General features: G+C 42.1%; 1 protein-coding gene across 2 annotated transcripts in view; it reads left to right on the top strand.

Annotated features, from left to right (window-relative positions):
* Positions 1 to 16,995, top strand: part of ITGAE (integrin subunit alpha E) — a 32,538-nt gene that overhangs the window by 1,364 nt on the left and 14,179 nt on the right. For both annotated transcript variants that reach the window (XM_068655961.1, XM_068655962.1), the window contains exons 2-21: positions 2,921 to 3,035; positions 4,383 to 4,480; positions 4,874 to 4,944; positions 5,470 to 5,587; positions 6,174 to 6,314; positions 6,656 to 6,777; positions 7,417 to 7,568; positions 8,235 to 8,385; positions 8,862 to 8,997; positions 9,628 to 9,741; positions 10,012 to 10,133; positions 10,879 to 11,030; positions 11,377 to 11,530; positions 12,118 to 12,268; positions 12,352 to 12,419; positions 13,192 to 13,327; positions 14,183 to 14,313; positions 15,105 to 15,245; positions 16,161 to 16,382; positions 16,793 to 16,923. In XM_068655961.1, coding sequence (XP_068512062.1) covers positions 2,921 to 3,035; positions 4,383 to 4,480; positions 4,874 to 4,944; positions 5,470 to 5,587; positions 6,174 to 6,314; positions 6,656 to 6,777; positions 7,417 to 7,568; positions 8,235 to 8,385; positions 8,862 to 8,997; positions 9,628 to 9,741; positions 10,012 to 10,133; positions 10,879 to 11,030; positions 11,377 to 11,530; positions 12,118 to 12,268; positions 12,352 to 12,419; positions 13,192 to 13,327; positions 14,183 to 14,313; positions 15,105 to 15,245; positions 16,161 to 16,382; positions 16,793 to 16,923 — 2,626 coding nt within the window. The remainder of the gene's footprint in view (positions 1 to 2,920; positions 3,036 to 4,382; positions 4,481 to 4,873; positions 4,945 to 5,469; positions 5,588 to 6,173; positions 6,315 to 6,655; positions 6,778 to 7,416; positions 7,569 to 8,234; positions 8,386 to 8,861; positions 8,998 to 9,627; positions 9,742 to 10,011; positions 10,134 to 10,878; positions 11,031 to 11,376; positions 11,531 to 12,117; positions 12,269 to 12,351; positions 12,420 to 13,191; positions 13,328 to 14,182; positions 14,314 to 15,104; positions 15,246 to 16,160; positions 16,383 to 16,792; positions 16,924 to 16,995) is intronic.

Below are 16,995 nucleotides of genomic sequence, written 5' to 3'. Positions count from 1 at the left end.
TCAGGATGTTTGGGACTTGTATGGAATAAAAGTCCTTAGTTTGTAATGTGGGTTTCTACTTTTTCGCATAAATCCATGTGTTTGGTTGGAGAGAGTTTTATAGTGCTCATCCTTAGTGGGAGAAAAGTGGCTGTGGGGTGAAATTCCACTCAAATTCAAAACAAGAAGCAATCTTTAGCCTTCTATAATTTTTTTATTTCTTTGGCTGTTTGCTCATCATGAAGTAGGTTGGTGCACTGTGGATTAAGCAGTGTGTGCTATCAGAGAGACTTCCTATGAGTTTTTGGCTTACCAATCTCCTTAATAAGTGCTCTAGAATAGGATTTTTTTTTACAAGAAAATTCAGAACCTTTCTGTGAGAATAAGAATGCACAAAGTAAGGTATAGGCATGAATTAGGAATATTTCCCGAGCCAGAGTCAGTATCCACAGTGTTCTGTCCTATAACCCTGGGGGGACAATTCTGTCATGAAGTCGTCTCTAGCTGCTTGTCCCAGGATGGGTGACACCCTTCTGGTGCTGCTCCGATAGCTCCAGCAATTGACAACTGCACTTGGCATGTTACTGGCCTCGCTTCCAGCAACAGCACCAATAAATGCTTGATTGATTCTGTACGACACAATTCTTGTTTGTCTGGTTTCTTTTGCAAAAGATCCAATACTGTATAGATCTACTCCATCTGTACAGAAAGAATATTGTTTAAGTATTCATTTCATGCCCTGATCAGCATCACAGACTTTCTGGCAAGCTTTGTAATTCCAATGTGTTTGGGAAAAAAATGCTATTAATTTTATTTGTTTAATGAGTTGTCAGTCAAAGTTCTCTGTAACTTGTTTTACTTTGAGTATAGAGTTAATATCAGGGTTGATGCTCTACTATTTTCCTTATTTGCATTTGACTTCTACATGTTAGATGATGATGTTTTATTTCTGCTAATACTTCTGTTATTGTGCTTATCGTAAGGAGCTTAGGTAGCTCCCAGCTTCATTAAACTTGTAAGTTATTAAGAGAGGTGCCCAGAGAACTTATTAATATTTTTTTTTCAAATTTTGATCTGTCTTGATTTGGGTTATGCAAAAGTAAGGGGGAGTAACTGGGGGAGGCTTCTCTCTGTGTGTGCTTCAGTTGTTCTTTTCTATCGCTCTCCTTTAGCAAGCTTTTTAGCATTTTGTGGGTTTTGCTGTTCAAAGTGGCAGTGCAGCAAAGTGCAGTTGTCTGTCTTGGTGGGTCATGGTTAGGTTCCTGGAACTTATCTAAAAGATCTGTGCCGGGGGTGTAAGCGTGTAAACTACAAATAATCTGCTGGTATAGTTGGTTAATTTATTACACGCAATTTTTCCCCTCAGGTTAAGTACAGTACACTTCACTTAATTCGAATACCTGAATGGCTAAAAGCTGAGTCATTTGTGTTGGAAATCCCTGCGAACAGGGAGTCAGGAGCACAAAGTTTAAATATTGTGGCTTTGCAGCATGACAGCAGCACAACTAGGTGCAGACTTGAAGAGTCCTGTTCCCAGGCCAAATACCATGTGAGCACAGGAATATTCACGAGTGAGATCATCTGTGGCAATCTTTTTTTTATTTTTGTTGTCTGCTTGAGAGTTGCCCCTTACTTCAAAGACAGCTGAACTCATTCCAGCATATCTGGAGCTCTGTTTCTGTTTTGCTTTGAAGGAGTTTTACTGGAAGCCTTTGTAAATGTATGGAATTTTTAGACTACTACAGTGAAAGCATATACAGATGCCTAGAAGCATCTCTGAGTTAATTTAGGCCTTTCAGTTGGTGAAAGGAGATAAGCAAAGTAAGGAGGTAGTTCAGGATGGTTTGCCTACGCTCTGAAAGGGATGCATGTCATGTCCCTAAGTATGGGATGTTTCAGGAAGCAGAAGCAGACTGAAAATTCACCGCAGTCAAGGCACGTTGCATGTCTTTGCCCTGACTGTGGTGTTTTACTTCTTCCACCAGTGCATTCGTAGCCAGCCTGGGAAATGATACGGAATTAATTGAATCACCTCATATTCAGCTCTGAGTGAAGTTAAAATCAGCAGAGATTCTAGATGGATAAAATTCACATTTTGTTCTTTACTAGTTTCAGTCAGGCATGGAGTTTGTGGCCACAGTCATCTGAGGTTAGTATGAGGTTTTTGAAGCTGTCACATCGTTGACAGGGATTTGGTCATACAGCACAGCTCAGAACTGGAACTCACAGCGTTTGTCATAGCACCGTGCTCCCAGCCTGTGCAAGAAATCAAGAGCTGACATGTGAACAGCAACAAAGGTTGTCTTGCCACAGAATCTGACAGTTAAAACACCAATATCAACCCTGGTTTTGTGGGTTGCCTTGCACAAAGAAAGTAAGTTCATAAAAATAATAATAATAAAAAAAAATATAATAAATTACCTTTAGCCTTTAGGGTGCCGGGTCAGTTACAACTCTGTGAATGAGAAGTTTCTCTTTTTTTTTTTTTTTTTTTTTTTTTTTGATGGCCATTTTGTACCAGTTTTGAGAAGTTATTGGACTTTTAGCAGAACTGCACCCCCAGCAGAATATCCATCACATTTGGGGCATGAATTTATTCTCTTGCTGCAAAGTTTTGAGCTTTTTTATTTTATTATTCCTTTTTTTTAACATCCTGCAAAATCTATGTTCACCTCTCTTCAGGAATGTTTTGTTCTGTTATAAAGCTCGACTGTGGATGCCAAAACAGGACTTGCATTTCTTTATCTTCCGTTAGGTTGGGCAAGAGAATTATTTGTTAATCTAAATGAATGAAATCTCCATAGCTTGGTAACTCTCCTTCCCACCCGTTGTCTCTGTGCCGTCATGGTGGGTAGGGTTCAGGGACGGCTGGCTCAAGAGCCTGTGCTGGTAATGAGGACTCTGCAGGTCACCCTCTGTGCTCATTTATTTTTGTTTTCAGTGATCAAGTCCTTGAGGAGCTTTAATGTTGACACTGGCAAGAAGTGGATCACACCACACACAGACTCTCTGTTGTGGCCCAAGGTTCTTCAGCACTCAGATGGGAACAAAACCATGTAAGGAACAGAAGGAAGAAAAACATATCCAGGCTTCCCAGGTCTTTGTGAATGATCGTGGTCTGAGCTCATGTAGCTTCTCATTTTCTACAACTGTTATCACAGGTTCCTCTGCCTGGGACCCAGAATTGTTCTTTGGTTCTTAGGGGCTGATATTAATGTTTAATCATTACGTGTCCATTGTCAGCTTGTTAGCCTTCATGATGCTTCTCCCCTCACCCTCTGCTAAGTCATAGCACTGTGCAAAAAAGGCTGTCTGCTCTTTTAACTAGATGGCAGAAGCAAGCAACTGGTTTTCTGCAGAGCTCCCTGGTATATCATGTGGTTTTTAGGGCTGCAGCAGTCGTGTCTACCCACCAGCTGCCAAAAGTTACGTTGTGAGCTTGGTCTGAAGACCATAAAGAGCTAGAAACTGCTATATTTTGACTGTTGGGTTTGTAGGGGAACAGAAAAGGATAGCTAGGCTGGTGAATAGAAGCCAACCACAAGTGGTTGCTATAGAGATAACCTATATTACACTTAGCAAAGTAGTAAGGCTGTGCAGCAGATAGCTCTGGAGTAAAGAAACCTTTCCTATCCTGTCAGCACAAAGCGGCTGACTCACAGAGCAGTCTCCATTTCATATGACAGTGCTGCCATTTCCTAGGATGGGGTTTGGACTTCCGTACTGCATTCTAGCCTCCTTTTATCTCCAGTATTTTATGGGCAAGTCACTTCCAGACCTCTTCCTTGGTCTGGGATAGCTTTCCTGAATTCGTTGTTCAGATCAAGTCCTACTTGCCGTGACAGAGAAGTGGGGGATGAGAGTAAATCCCCTTCTTTAACCCAGTTCAGTCAGTAGCAAAACTCCTGTCTGCTGTGACCAGAGACTGCTGCAGAAGAGCTGCTGGCTGCGTGGTGGAAACTTTCCCTGCCAACAGCCCAGACAGAACCCGTTTGGGACAGCAGTGTGGTGAGGGAGAACCTCATTCTTCCCTTCCTCAAGGATCTGAAAGAGAAACTGAACAAACTCGGTGGTGTGGATATTGTATGTTCCGATTTCCAAAGATGCAATTTGGTACTGGTGTCTTCTACTGATGGCTGCGTGTGCAACCAGCTTGGAGCACTACCAGTTCAGAGGCTTTAGGGGAACAAATGTGAAGGTTGAAGATTTGTAGGAGAAAATAAATGTTTTCTTAGTAGCTTGTTCAGCTCAAAACCACACCGGTGTCCAATTAATTGAGAGATGTTGTCAGGATACAGTGTGGCACCCTAACCCACAGATTTTTTTTAGCACTCTTCAGTATCAAAGAACTCTTCCTGATTGTGCCACCTTCCCTCTTTTCTGCTTTTTCTCTTGTTCCACAGGATTTTGGTTACTTCCTCAACAGACAAGGGGTTGGGCAGGCTGAGAAAGTGCACTCTTTTGCAGGACAAGATCCAGTGTCAGGAGATACCTTTGCAAGGTACAGTCCTACTTCCCAACACTTGATTTGACATGGTCATGAGGATGTGTGGAAGGAAGTTGTTTCAGAGAGTACTGAGCACATTGCTAGGTCCCTTAACTCAGCACTTCATGGAGAGAAATGCAAACCCATTGTCCCAGAGGTTGGGAGTGATGTCTTTGGAGGCTGCAAGACCTCTTCTGCCACAGCTAGGTCTTCACCTAATCTTTGTTGAAGTAGAGGCAAAGTTTTTTGTTTCCAACATATTAATTATTGCTGTAGCTGCTGATAACACTGATTCTTATTCTATCTGCCCAAGGCTGATAAGTACCATATCCATTTCAATATATTTTCACCCACACTGTTCTCCCCTCCTTCCCTCCCTCGTTCATTCAATCATTCATTCAATTTCAGGAAAAATTAAAGGCTCCAAAAACGTCCAGGATGGTGGCATAGCTATTGACAGGAATTCCGACTGGATCCTGGTAAGGGACTGAAAACATTCATGGCTGGGAATGACTGGATTTTTCCAAAACACTGTGTATGTTTGCAGGGAAATACAAATGAGCAGACATAACAGAAGGACAAAGACCGAAAGCTCTTGGCTGGACACTGATTGGTTGGAAAGCCAGCTGGTGCCTTGCCAGCCAAGAGAGAAAACTCAGAAGGGCCCTTTTCATTTTCATCAGCTGGGGACCGCAGTGGACCTCTTACCTTCCTGCAGCCAGCCCCACTCAGAGGAGAAGGGAGGACTGGCAGAGAAGGCTTGAGAGCCACTGACTTGGAGGCTGCCACCTTCAGCCTCACACTTTGTGGGAGCTCAGGTCCTGGCTAAGCTGATGCAGCAGGGGTCATATCAGGGAAGGGAGTCACCGCTTGCTTTTTTACTCTTGCTAGGGTGCCTTTAGTGCTGTGCAGGGGATACTGAACCTTCACCAGATGGCATCTTCAGTCGTCCTCTGTCTATGGCTCTGCTCGTTATTCATTAGCCTTCCCTGCCACCCCCACAGGCTTGCCTGCAGAAGAAGCATCGTCGGGCCTTCACCACTACAGAGGACATGAACGGAGTCTGTACGCTGCTCACCGCCGACTTGCGCAGCACAGCTTTCCTCAACCTCACCAGGATGGGTACGGGAGCAGAGCCAGCACAGTGCCTTTGCAGAGGGCCAGAAATAGCAGCATGAGGCTGTGACCTAACAGCGGGGCCCTTCTGAGTTCCTAACCAGGAAGGTTTATGGTCCGCTGGGAGAGACTTAAGAGTTGAATTTTATGATGTATTATACTGACTTCAGCAGGGTTACAGGGTTCAGCCCTGAAGACTAGCACAAAGCACCAGGGATTTTCTGTTGTGGTCTCCCGTGCATACAAAAGATCCAGCCCTTAAGCCTGGATTTAGAAAAGCATTTATATTCTTAGCAAATGGATATGACAGACATCCGCTGGGATTTTTAAAAATGCTTGATCAGTCAAGGTTGTTCTTTCCAACTTGCCTGAGCTATTGTGGCATTTAATCAAGGGAGCAGAGCACTGGTTGTATGGCCTTGCTCTGCTACTTGCAGTCATTGCAAAGAATCTGAGAAGATTACATTAGACACCTATAAGGTCTCGTTTCATCTTCGCTAGGAAACAGATGCTGATTTTAAGTTATGTTAATTAGAAGAGTATTTTTTAAATGTAGACTGTCTTTTTTATTCTTGCTTTCTTTCTTTTTAAGTTGAGACCAAATTAAATGGCATTCAAAGCAGAAACAGCAAAGACAAGTTTACTGCCACCAGCAGCTCTGTGAGCACAAACAATGTCAGAATTACTTGTGGTGAGCACTTTGGCGGTGCATGGAGCAACCACATGTGCAAAGGTAAGTACTGGACATGAACAAACATTACTTCCTTGAAGGCAGCTTGTATTTGTGTGACAGGAGAGAGCTGGGGAGGGAAAAGTTTGAGGTTTTGAAGGTTATGGTAAACTTCAATCACTATTACCATCATCATTAACTGAGATTTTTTAAAAATAAAACTTGTTACTACCGTGTAGATCACATCATCAGCTAGACCTGCTTTCAGAATGGCTGGAAGTGGTCAAATATTTGTTTGTTTGTTTCTGATTTGTTGTTTATGTCAATGTTCTTGAACTCTTGCTAAATGTTAGGATGTTTTGGTGCCTTTTCAAATGTTCTTTTATATTTAACTGCATTGACAGAACTGGGAACAGAGATTGCTGTCATTCTGGGTGGATCAGAGAACGCCAAGTCAGATGATTTTCAAAACACCAAGAACTCAGTCATCAACATGATGAAGTCAACGTGGCAGAAATGCTCAAAGGTGTGTGAAACTGCTCAGTCTTGTTTTCTGGTAGGCAGGATGACCAGAGCTCTAATGAAGAATGGAAAGAGTCCCCCAGTTCTCATACTGCTGTTTGAACTACTCGTAGGGATGCTGGTAATAAACCTACATATTGTAATGCAAGAGTTAAATGTTAGTGATCTAAGGATGAGGAGTAGCTGAAGATGGGAGTGGAAGAGCTAGGAGTGAGTTTTCACGCCAGTAGCATGTTTTACCAGGCACATCTCTCAGGGCACCTTGAAGCAGTAGACATACAAATGAGTGAGGCTTATAAACCATTATTTTGAATGATTTAAATAAAGCCTGATATTTGGGGACAAAGTGAGGCTGAGCCATGTGGTCGCGAAAGATCTGGCCAGACAGATAAAATAAATACAGCAAGTTCAGACAGAAAAATCATTTTAAGCCAAAGAAAATTAAGTCAGTTCCTGGAGCTGATCCAAAAGGGAACACCAGAATACAAATGTGTGACAGAGAGATAAAGATAGTTGGTCTGCCTACTATTTGCAATGTAGGCCTTCCGTGTTTGTGCAGTAAAGTTTGGGACTGAACTTGATGCTCTGAGAGACTTAGAGATCCTTGTCTGACCAAGATGGCTTTGCCATCTTCTTTCTCCAGGTCAGGTTTGCTGTGGTGCAGTATGGAGCACAGACCCGAACTGAACTGAGCCTGCAAGAAAGCTGCAACAGATTAACTGCTCTCTTCAAGGTCCGAAATATGAAGCAGCAGAGTTCACAGACTGACATTGCAGCCTCACTGCAGCATGTATTGTAAGTTCACGTGTCTCAGGAAGCCCCTGGGACACTCAAGTGATTTGTTGCATTTCATGTACATCAATACAGCCTCCTGCACCTCCTCTCTATTCTTCTTGTTCTCACACCCTCACAGCTATCACTTTTCCAATGCTTCTCTCAGTGACAGACTCTGCCAACAGAGGCCTGTGAATCTATCTGTCTGGGGGTCTCTCAGGTCAAACTCTGGCTTTCACAAGGAGAAATTGCCAAGAGGCAAAGTGTGAAGTCCTTCCTGGCTGAAATAGGGGCGTCAGCATGAAAATGCAGTCACCTGGGTCTTGCTTTCAGCATGTGCTTGTAGATCGGAGGCCTTTTCCGTATTTTTCACTCATCTGCTGGGTCTCCCTGGGAGTCTTGCTTTCCTCCTTGACTCCATTTTCACCCCAATAGCATGACTCTGACAACACTGAACTTCATTGTAAAAATGCCCTGTGTGTTGCTTGTGAAGGCAGAGCTATCAGTTGTGGATAGCCAGCATCCCTGGAAGCATAATGTGCGCATGTGCTTTGCGTGTCTGTACTGTCCAGACTTCTGTGTGCTGAGAGTTCGGTGAACATCAGCACCCTGCCAGCAGCACTGAGATTCCTGGCTCTGAAGACATAGCTTGTCCCATAAAATACCTCTAGGCTTGTTTTTCTACAGGGATGAAGTCTTTAATGAAAGCCATGACTCCAGACAGACTGACAAGATAATCATTGTCATGGTATCTGGACAAGTGTTTATAGAAGACCATCAGCTGAGAAATGTGATGAACTCCCTCAAAATGGCTAAGGTCAAACTCTATGCTCCTAAGGTGAGTAGGAAGAAACGTCAAAGCCACATTTTTTTGCTTGTAAGCTCATGTGTTGGATAGAGATGTTTCCATCCACCCCATGTGTCTACTTCTATGCATTAGCAGTGGATGGAAGAAAAAGTGTTGCATTAGACATCCAATCTGAGATGCTCTCTTGGCTCCCTTGACTCTCCCAGGTCTCTGTCTTCTTGATTCCAGAGAGCTTGTTTTGAAGGGTGTCAAGGAATAAGTTGTAGAAATAGATGTGTCTGACTTAAGAAGAAATAGAAATGTCTGACCATAATTCTTATGTCTCTAAAGCTTTTCTTAGCCTTTTCTTTGCAAATAATGTTTTTCTGTGCAATCTAGGATCAGGGCTGCTTTACCAAGCTTTCAGAAAACTCCCTCCCTTTCAGGATGTCAAGTTTTTTATTAAGGCAATTTTGTGTGTGTGTATGAAACGTGCAGTCTCCATGGCTGTTGGCTTTTCTCCCTAGATTGGAGAGTTCGTTAGCAACCAGTGGGTCCCAGAAGATCTGCAGAAGGCTAGAAGTGACTGGCTCATGTTGTCTGCATATGAAGATTTTGATGGTTTCCTTTCAGAGTTGCAGAGAGACGCTCTGATTGAGTCAGGTAGAAGAAATTCCACTCCTCACACATCTCTCTTCGCTGTAACTTATAGAGTGGATCTGTGATGGTGGGTGGCTTCATTGCTTAGGGAACGTAAATACATCCATCCAGGTCTTAGCCTGTTCTTGCAGTCACCTGCCCAGCAACAGTAAAACAAATAAAAATTATTTCTGTTACGTTCATAACAGTCCTCCTTAGCCAGCCAACCAGGAGGACAAGAGATCACATTCTGTATCTGTGACCTGCAGCCAAAATATTAGTATGGAAAGACAGATGGATTGCAATAGGTGCTTTAAAATGTACACATTCATCTTCCTTTCACTGTTTCTGTTATGATACTTACACTTCTGGGTGTACTGGGAGCAATTTATTTCTATTAAACTGTAGCTGTTTTTTTAAGACGAAGACCTGATCCCCACAGCTTTCAAAACTCACAATTTTTTCCATAGCACCCATACTCTTGAACCTGAAAGCAATATGATCCTCTATATACTACAGGGATGAGGAAGAGTTCAGCTGCCAGGCAGCAAGGTGCAGGAACACTGCATGGGCAATAATGCAAGGTTTCAGTTCACTCTTTGTTTTCTCTCCCTGTTCCCTGTCACCTATATTCAGTTTTTTTTCCTGTTGCAGATGAAAGTATGCCAACTGAGACACCAGGACGCAGAAACATTAATGACAATGGTGGCAGCACGCTTCCTTCCTGGATGGAGAGCGACAAAGAGGAGGAGGAGGAAAATGGCTTGCGTACGTGGTGAAGTATCTTTCAACAGAATCATGCTGTGGACTGTCATGAACTGATGAAATCTGGGGGGGTTGCTGTGCTGTAAGCTTCCAGAGCTGAGCTGTGGCTCATGCTGAAATGACAGTGGGCAGTCTTGGTGCCATTCAGTTGCTGTTGGAGTGAGATTATTTGTGTGTTGATTGATAACACTGGATAAAGAACTTGGTCCTCACCAACATTACTGAGCTCCAGGGAGCCTTCTCCTTACTCCTTTATTTTCCGTATCCTGGCAGGCTCTGGGACAGAGATTGCTTTTATTTTGGATGGATCAGGGAGCATTGAGCCAGAGGATTTTGAAAGAGCAAAAGCATTCATCCACAAGATGATGAAAACACTGTATGAGAAGTGCTTTGAGGTACTCCCTACTCTCTTCGGCAGGCTAAAAGTACAAAGTGTGCTGTGCTTCATTTAACCTGCCTCTTTGCCAGAATTTGGGACTGTGCAGGTTTATTTCCATTAGGATGGGAAGGCACTTCTGTAGCTTGCATGTGTTCTTGATGTCATTTTGCTTACATAGCAGTAGGTCCTCAGTCTTGATCCTAACAACACTGTAGAGAGAATAGTCTGTGGTTTGTTTGCATAGAAATCCCTAGCCCTGCTATGCTGTCATGCTTGGAGCCCAGTGAGCACCATCTCTCCTTTCGTACAAGGTGACGGTCATGACTTCCTTGTTTTCTGTCTCTGTTCCCATATCGTAACATCTATACCCACAAGCACAAAAGCAACGATAATCAGATCATCCTGGAAAATGAAGGAACGATGCACTAATATTACAGATAATCCTCTCTGAAACCTGCACATGTGCCAAAAACATAACAGGAAAATGCAAGTACTTAAAAACAAATTTGTGTTTCCCAAAACAATTTTTTTATGTCTGTACTGACAGTGTTTTAATTTTCCTCACCTATAAAATATTTACAACAATCCTTGTTTCCGCATTACACATATTTAAGAGCCACTTGCTCATTAAGAATATGTTATTTCTACACAGTCTGGATAATATTTTCTTTCGGGATTTCTGGGCTAGTTGTTGTAGAGAGCTCTCATTCTCTGAATCAACAGTTGTCACAAGCAGATGCTTACTTGCTGCTTTCTTCCAGTGTGATTTTGCAGTGGTGCAGTATGGCTTTGAAATCAAAACTGAGTTTGACCTGCGAGAAAGCTGGAATCCAAATGCCACCCTCCAGAAAGTACTTGATATTGTGCAGGTGTGCAATGTAACAAAAACAGCATCTGCCATGCAACATGCCCTGTAAGTAACAGAAAAAAGGAGCTCAAGAAATGATGAAGGTGATTTCTGGGGCATTTCATGAGTAAGGGAGAGGGACTTCCATCAATATTCAGGTCCTGAAAGCAGTCCTGTTTATTTGGAAGAGGTTGAATGGCAGGCAGCAGTTTCTGTGCCATGTTTTAGAAGGTTGTAAAAGTCATCTGTCAGTGTGAAATTGCTGGTATGAGGGGACTCAGGAAGTTATAGAAAGAGACAGCTCTTGGCCATTTTAAGATAAATGAATGTGAAAGAAAATTTCTTGTCTCCTTGCTATGACTCTTAGCTGCAAATATTATTTATTTATTTACTTATTTTTATGTTTTACCAGGGATTCTATCTTCATTGAAAGTCACGGATCCCGGAAGGATGCAGCCAAGATCATGATCGTGCTTACAGATGGGGAAATACTTCTGGATGAAATGAACTTGACAACAGTGATAAATTCACCCAAAATGGCAGGAATTGAGCGCTATGCTATTGGGGTAGGTTGGGAACCTACTTGGATCATATCTTCTTTCCATCTTTGGGTGGCATCAGGCAGGGGGAGAAAAGGAGAACTGAACCATGTGTGCCTCCAGTAAATTATATGAACTGATAAATGATAAAGAAAAACAAATGTGATCAAAAATTATGTCAGGCGTGAGGGTTTCTCAGTTCAAGTCTCTGGTAGGTTTCTTCTCACACTATTACCCTTGCCTTCTAGTAATGTCATTCAGCTATCTCTTCTCATCCTTTCTCTTACAGAGGAAGATGTTTGATTTTACGATTCCATGTGACTTACTGATTTCCAAACTTAGTTGTTGGGTACAACAAAGTTATATACACCAAATACTGCACCAGCCAGTTACATGAAGATGTTCTGTAAATATTTTGTAAAGGTCTGGTTTCAGGAGACATTCAAATTGTCTAATTCACTGGCTTCCAAATCAATTACTATTTCTGGGTTTACATAGGGTGGTTGAAGCTGAAATTTTTACCACCAACTCAAGTGATTCCATCCTTAAGTACATGGGAGAAGAAGAGCACTCTAAAGGTTGCTTCTTCTGATTAATTTGCATCTCTTCTGCAGGTGGGGGATGCCTTCAAAAAACCAAAGGCCCTGAATGAGTTGCGGCTGATTGCATCTGGTCCAGATGACACTAATGTATTTCAGGTGACCAATTATTCAGCATTAGATGGGCTGCTTTCGACCCTGCAGCAGAGTATTATTGGGATAGAAGGTAAACAGAAGTTTTTCTATTTCATTGGTAACTTCTGAGGTATAAGGAAAAAGTGGCTCACCCTGTTTCTTTTGCATTGTCAGGTACTCAGGGTGATGCTCTGGAATATGAACTTGCACAATCTGGTTTCAGTGTGCAGATTTTGGATAAGGCAAGTGTTCTGCATTTAACCCTGCTAAATAGTTGCATGTTGTGCTGCCGTTTTAATACTTGGAAGGATTCAGAAGGTCTTATGCAAGAAATGATGCTGATACAGAAGTTTGAGAACTATGTAGTCAAATCTCATTTGCAAGCCATTGTTTGCTTTGAATGTGCCAATTAAGTAAAAAATATCACTTTTTAAATGTCAGTTGTGAATTTTATTTTAGGGTGGGATCTGTCTCACATGACCCCTGTTATAACTACTGGATCCTTTTTATTCCAATGCACGAAAGAGCTAACTTCAGTTGACAGCTTTGATTTAGTTGGCATTTGTGTCTCCAGAGTACAAGACCAGGGACTCCATCATGTTGCAAATAAAATAATTCTGCTCTTTCAGAATCCTCTGGCTTAAAACACTGGTCCATCCAAGAAAAGCATGATCTCTGTCCTTGTCAGGAGGGGAAGACAGTGGAAGCTGAGGAAGCTAATGAACATTTAGTAGCATTGGCTGTAAGGATAACAGTGATCGGATTTTGCAAACAATGACATGTAGAGAACTGGGAGATGTGCAGCTGCTTCTCTGGTGTTGGGCAGTCACGTTGCACCTTCAATACTAGGAGCCAGTAAAACTGCCCATGCTACATGGTCCAGGAAACAGTGCAGATTTGTAGTCCGGAAAACATTGCAACCTACTAAGGAGCTTTGCAGACTGATAGAGGTCACTAGCACTGGCAATTGCCCTCTCTTCCTCCATTTTAATTTGCACTATGTTATTTCTGCAGCGAGTCTTAATGTTTGGTGCTGTGGGTGCCTTTGACTGGTCTGGTGGAATTCTGCTGTATGATCTGGCAGCCAAGAAAGCTGTTTTCTTGAATGAATCAAAAGAAGAAGCCAAAAAAGCAAAGTATAGTTACCTAGGTAAGCAACTTACCCCTCTCTTGAGATCAGTGACAACCTGACTGCAGTTCTGTTTGTTTATATGTAGTGCAGCGTGTGCTGGCACTGACAGCATTTACGTGGAGACCATCTCCAGCTCTAGCTGAATTTTTAATATTTTCCATAACAGGAACAGAGATTCTAATGCAAACACTGTCTCCTTGTACAGCCTATTTGCTCTTATGAGTTATGATGTATTGTGGTGCTATTCTGTTAACGCATCCATTTGGTTTCACAGCATAAGAACACAGTGAAGGGCATTTTTGTGAGCTGATAAGTATAAATGTTTGACTTGCTGTGAGTGTCTGGAGAAGAAACAGTTTGTGAATCAATAATGTTCTTGGCGTAGTGACAAATAAGGCCTTGCTTATTCACCCCAGTGCTTTGTACCCGTATGATCCCTGTATTCTGACTGTAGCCTTGGTCTTGCAGTTCTTCCAGGTCATATGAGGTGCTGTGGACTGGTTGTGTCAGGATAATCCTTCTCTCATTACCTTCCTGTTACAAAAGCCCCATAACATATCTATTTTTGCATTTTATATGGAATATAATGTTTCCCTCACTTCTATGAAGGATTCTAAGCCCGCTAGCTTGCAGAGATAATTAATTAATAATTAATTTAATAATTTTTTTTTAAAAAAAAAAAAGGTTTGTATTTTGGATAAGCATTCAGGAACTGCGACAAATGCTAAGAAAAGTTGTCAAGAGTTCAAGCAGGTTTTTCAGAGCAGCAGTTTAGTCAATTACCTCAGTCCAAGCTCTGTGGGCTTCTTCCTTCAGGCATAGAGTATGGTACTGACATGTATGATCTTTTTGCTCCTTGTGTGAATGCACCAGGATACAGCGTGGCAGTGGTGCGCACAGGATATGGACCCTTGTATGTGGCTGGAGCTCCACGGCACAGCATGACAGGGAAGGTATTGGTGTTTCAGGATGGCCACTTGAAACAAACCCTGCAAGGAGAACAGGTACGGTGCTTCACTCACACAGGGGCAAGCAGGTCAGTAGGGGTCAGGGGTGCTGCATACATCTAGATTGCTCAAGCAACAGCCTCATTTTCTCCAGACAAATTTACACCCTTTGAAGCAAGAGTAAAGCCATTATAAATGTTTGAATAAATCCATTAGCCTTATTATTACTGTTAAACCCACTATGGTCAAGCAGCCTCATTTTTTTAAATGAGATTTGTTGAAGTCTAAGTTTCTGGGACAAGTTGCTCAGCTGGGGGAAATTATCAAAGTTGAACTGCTCGCAGCAGGCTGCTGGAGGGTACTGGCACACTTACCTCACCATATTTTCATTGGTTAGAGGTCTCACAAGTAGGAATCAGAGAACTGCCGAGCATCTGATTTAGCTAGATGTGGATTATACAGTCTTAGTTCACTCCATAATACTTTGGGAACACCAGAAGAAATCATGAAATTTGGAAAAAGAGTGGGAAGACATTTAGCTAAGTGGGGTGTACTATATTTATGTTCTGTTCTCATGGCTCATGGGGAAAGACGTCATCAACTGTGTTATTTTGCTTTTTATTCTGTCACATTGTTGAATAATGATTTTGGTACTGTTATGCTGGTTACAGGATCTGTCCCCGAGGATGGCAGTAATGTAATAAATAATAGTGAAGTGATCCACATATAAGTAGATATGTGATGTTTTGTTCTAAAAATTGCCTTACTGTTGCAAAGGACGCTAATTCTACAAAGCTATATATAGAGAATTCCAGTGAAAGAGCTGCTTGTCTTTTTCTGGAGCCCAGGTCGGATCTTATTTTGGCTCTGAGCTCTGCCCGCTTGATGTGAACCGTGATGGGGAGACAGATCTTCTCCTTGTTGGAGCTCCATTTTATCACATCCAAGGGGAAGAAGGAAGGGTTTACGTCTATCGCCTGGAGACAGAGGTAAAAACACTGGTAGCGTAAACACTCCATGTTGGGGATTTTCCAACCATGCCTAAGTAGTGACAAATAAAACATTCCTCCTTTGTGCTCTCACTGAGAGTGCTCTCCCTGTATGGTAGAGGACTGCAAGATGAAGCCAGCAGTCCTGTCTTAGTCATTAGAATATGAAAGAGAGAAAAAAATAGAAATAAAACCATTCTGTACCTAAGGTACACAGGTATCACGGTGTGATAAAATTGTGTCTTTTGCCTGTACCTAGGCATTTTTTGGTGTATACTTTGCTCTGCCAAACAATGTTTTTGTTTTTTTTTTTCAGTGTTTGCACTAAATGTATACATTGGTAGCTGCTAAAACTTTACTTCCCAGGACTGAAGAAAACGTTTTGTGGGCCCAGCTACTGGATCCAGTATACCAGATGCATATATCCAGGATATATGTTAATTGCATCATTTTGAGTGAGAACTGAACATGCAGACCAGGATAAGCTCTCAGTGGTGCACTGCTAAAATTTGCTCAGGGCACATACCGAATTGTTGGAAGCAGAAAACGGTCTGGGCATCCATTCGAATTCAAACAACTTGCACCCTCTTGTGGCTTATTTCTGTAACGTAGTGCTTGAAACAAGCAGGGGATCAACTCAATCTGCTCATGATTTAAAAACAGATAGTACCGTAAGTGTGTCTGCTTGCATAGGGCTGTCCAGGGACACTGCTTCTGTGGGAGAATTTGCATGGAGTTGGATCAAGCTTTTGGTCTGAAAATTAGCTGTTATCTTGAATCTCTTATGGTTTAGGGCTTTATAGTTCACATTTTAAGTACTACCAATGTGTAGTGAGGTCTTTTTTTTTTTTTTTTTTTTCCCTTATGTAAGAGTTACAGTTGTCTAAAGGGATTTCTTTCTCGGGTGTATTTCAGACTGGTTCATTCACCTTGGAAGGACATTTAAATGTGCAGGTGACCACTCAGTTTGCAAGGTTTGGGTTTACCATGGCCAGCATTGGAGACATCAACGGGGATGGATATGAGGATATTGCAGTTGGAGCCCCCCTTGAAGGTCATCTTTCAAACAGTTCCTCTTTTGGGAGCATTTACATCTTCAATGGTGAAAAGGACAAGATCAGGAGCTCTTATTCTCAAGTACGTGTCTTGTTGGGACTTGTCTCCAGTCCACTATGGGAGGGAAAAGCTTGTGTTTTTGTAGCAAGAGGATGGGAGGAAGGACTTTCACATCACATTTCTGTTGATGAGTGAGAAATTTGCAGGTGTTGGATGGTTTATATGAGTCCACAGGCTTCTGCAGCAGACCTGCTCCTTAATTGCAGTTATTCACTTGTCTGCTTAGGCAAGGGAGCTGGATTCATGTGCTGCCTATAGAAAAATGTATTATTTTGTAAGCCTGCCCATCTGTTATAAGTTAATAGCCAATATTTTGTGTGTCAGGAGTGTTACAAAATCAACCTCACAACAGCCTTATGAAAAGAAGTGTATTTTTCAAAGTACAGGAGGGAGATCCTGACTTATATTTACTGTTGTGTCTCTCCTATTAGAGAGTAAAAGCCTCTGAAATATCAGCAGGACTCCAGTATTTTGGACAATCCATTGATGGTGGTTTTGATTTCACTAATGATGGTCTCCATGATATTACAGTAGGATCACTGGAGAATGTGGTTGTGCTCCGGTAGGTAATGAGTGCTACATTTTAGTGTGTTGGGGAAATGTTTCAAAGACAAATTTAGAATCTGTGTTCCAA

This window comes from Anas acuta, chromosome 19 (assembly GCF_963932015.1).
Source record: "Anas acuta chromosome 19, bAnaAcu1.1, whole genome shotgun sequence".
Classification (NCBI taxonomy): Eukaryota; Metazoa; Chordata; class Aves; order Anseriformes; family Anatidae; genus Anas; species Anas acuta.
Note: the sequence above shows the minus strand (reverse complement) of the source record. Positions and strands in the feature narration are given on the sequence as shown.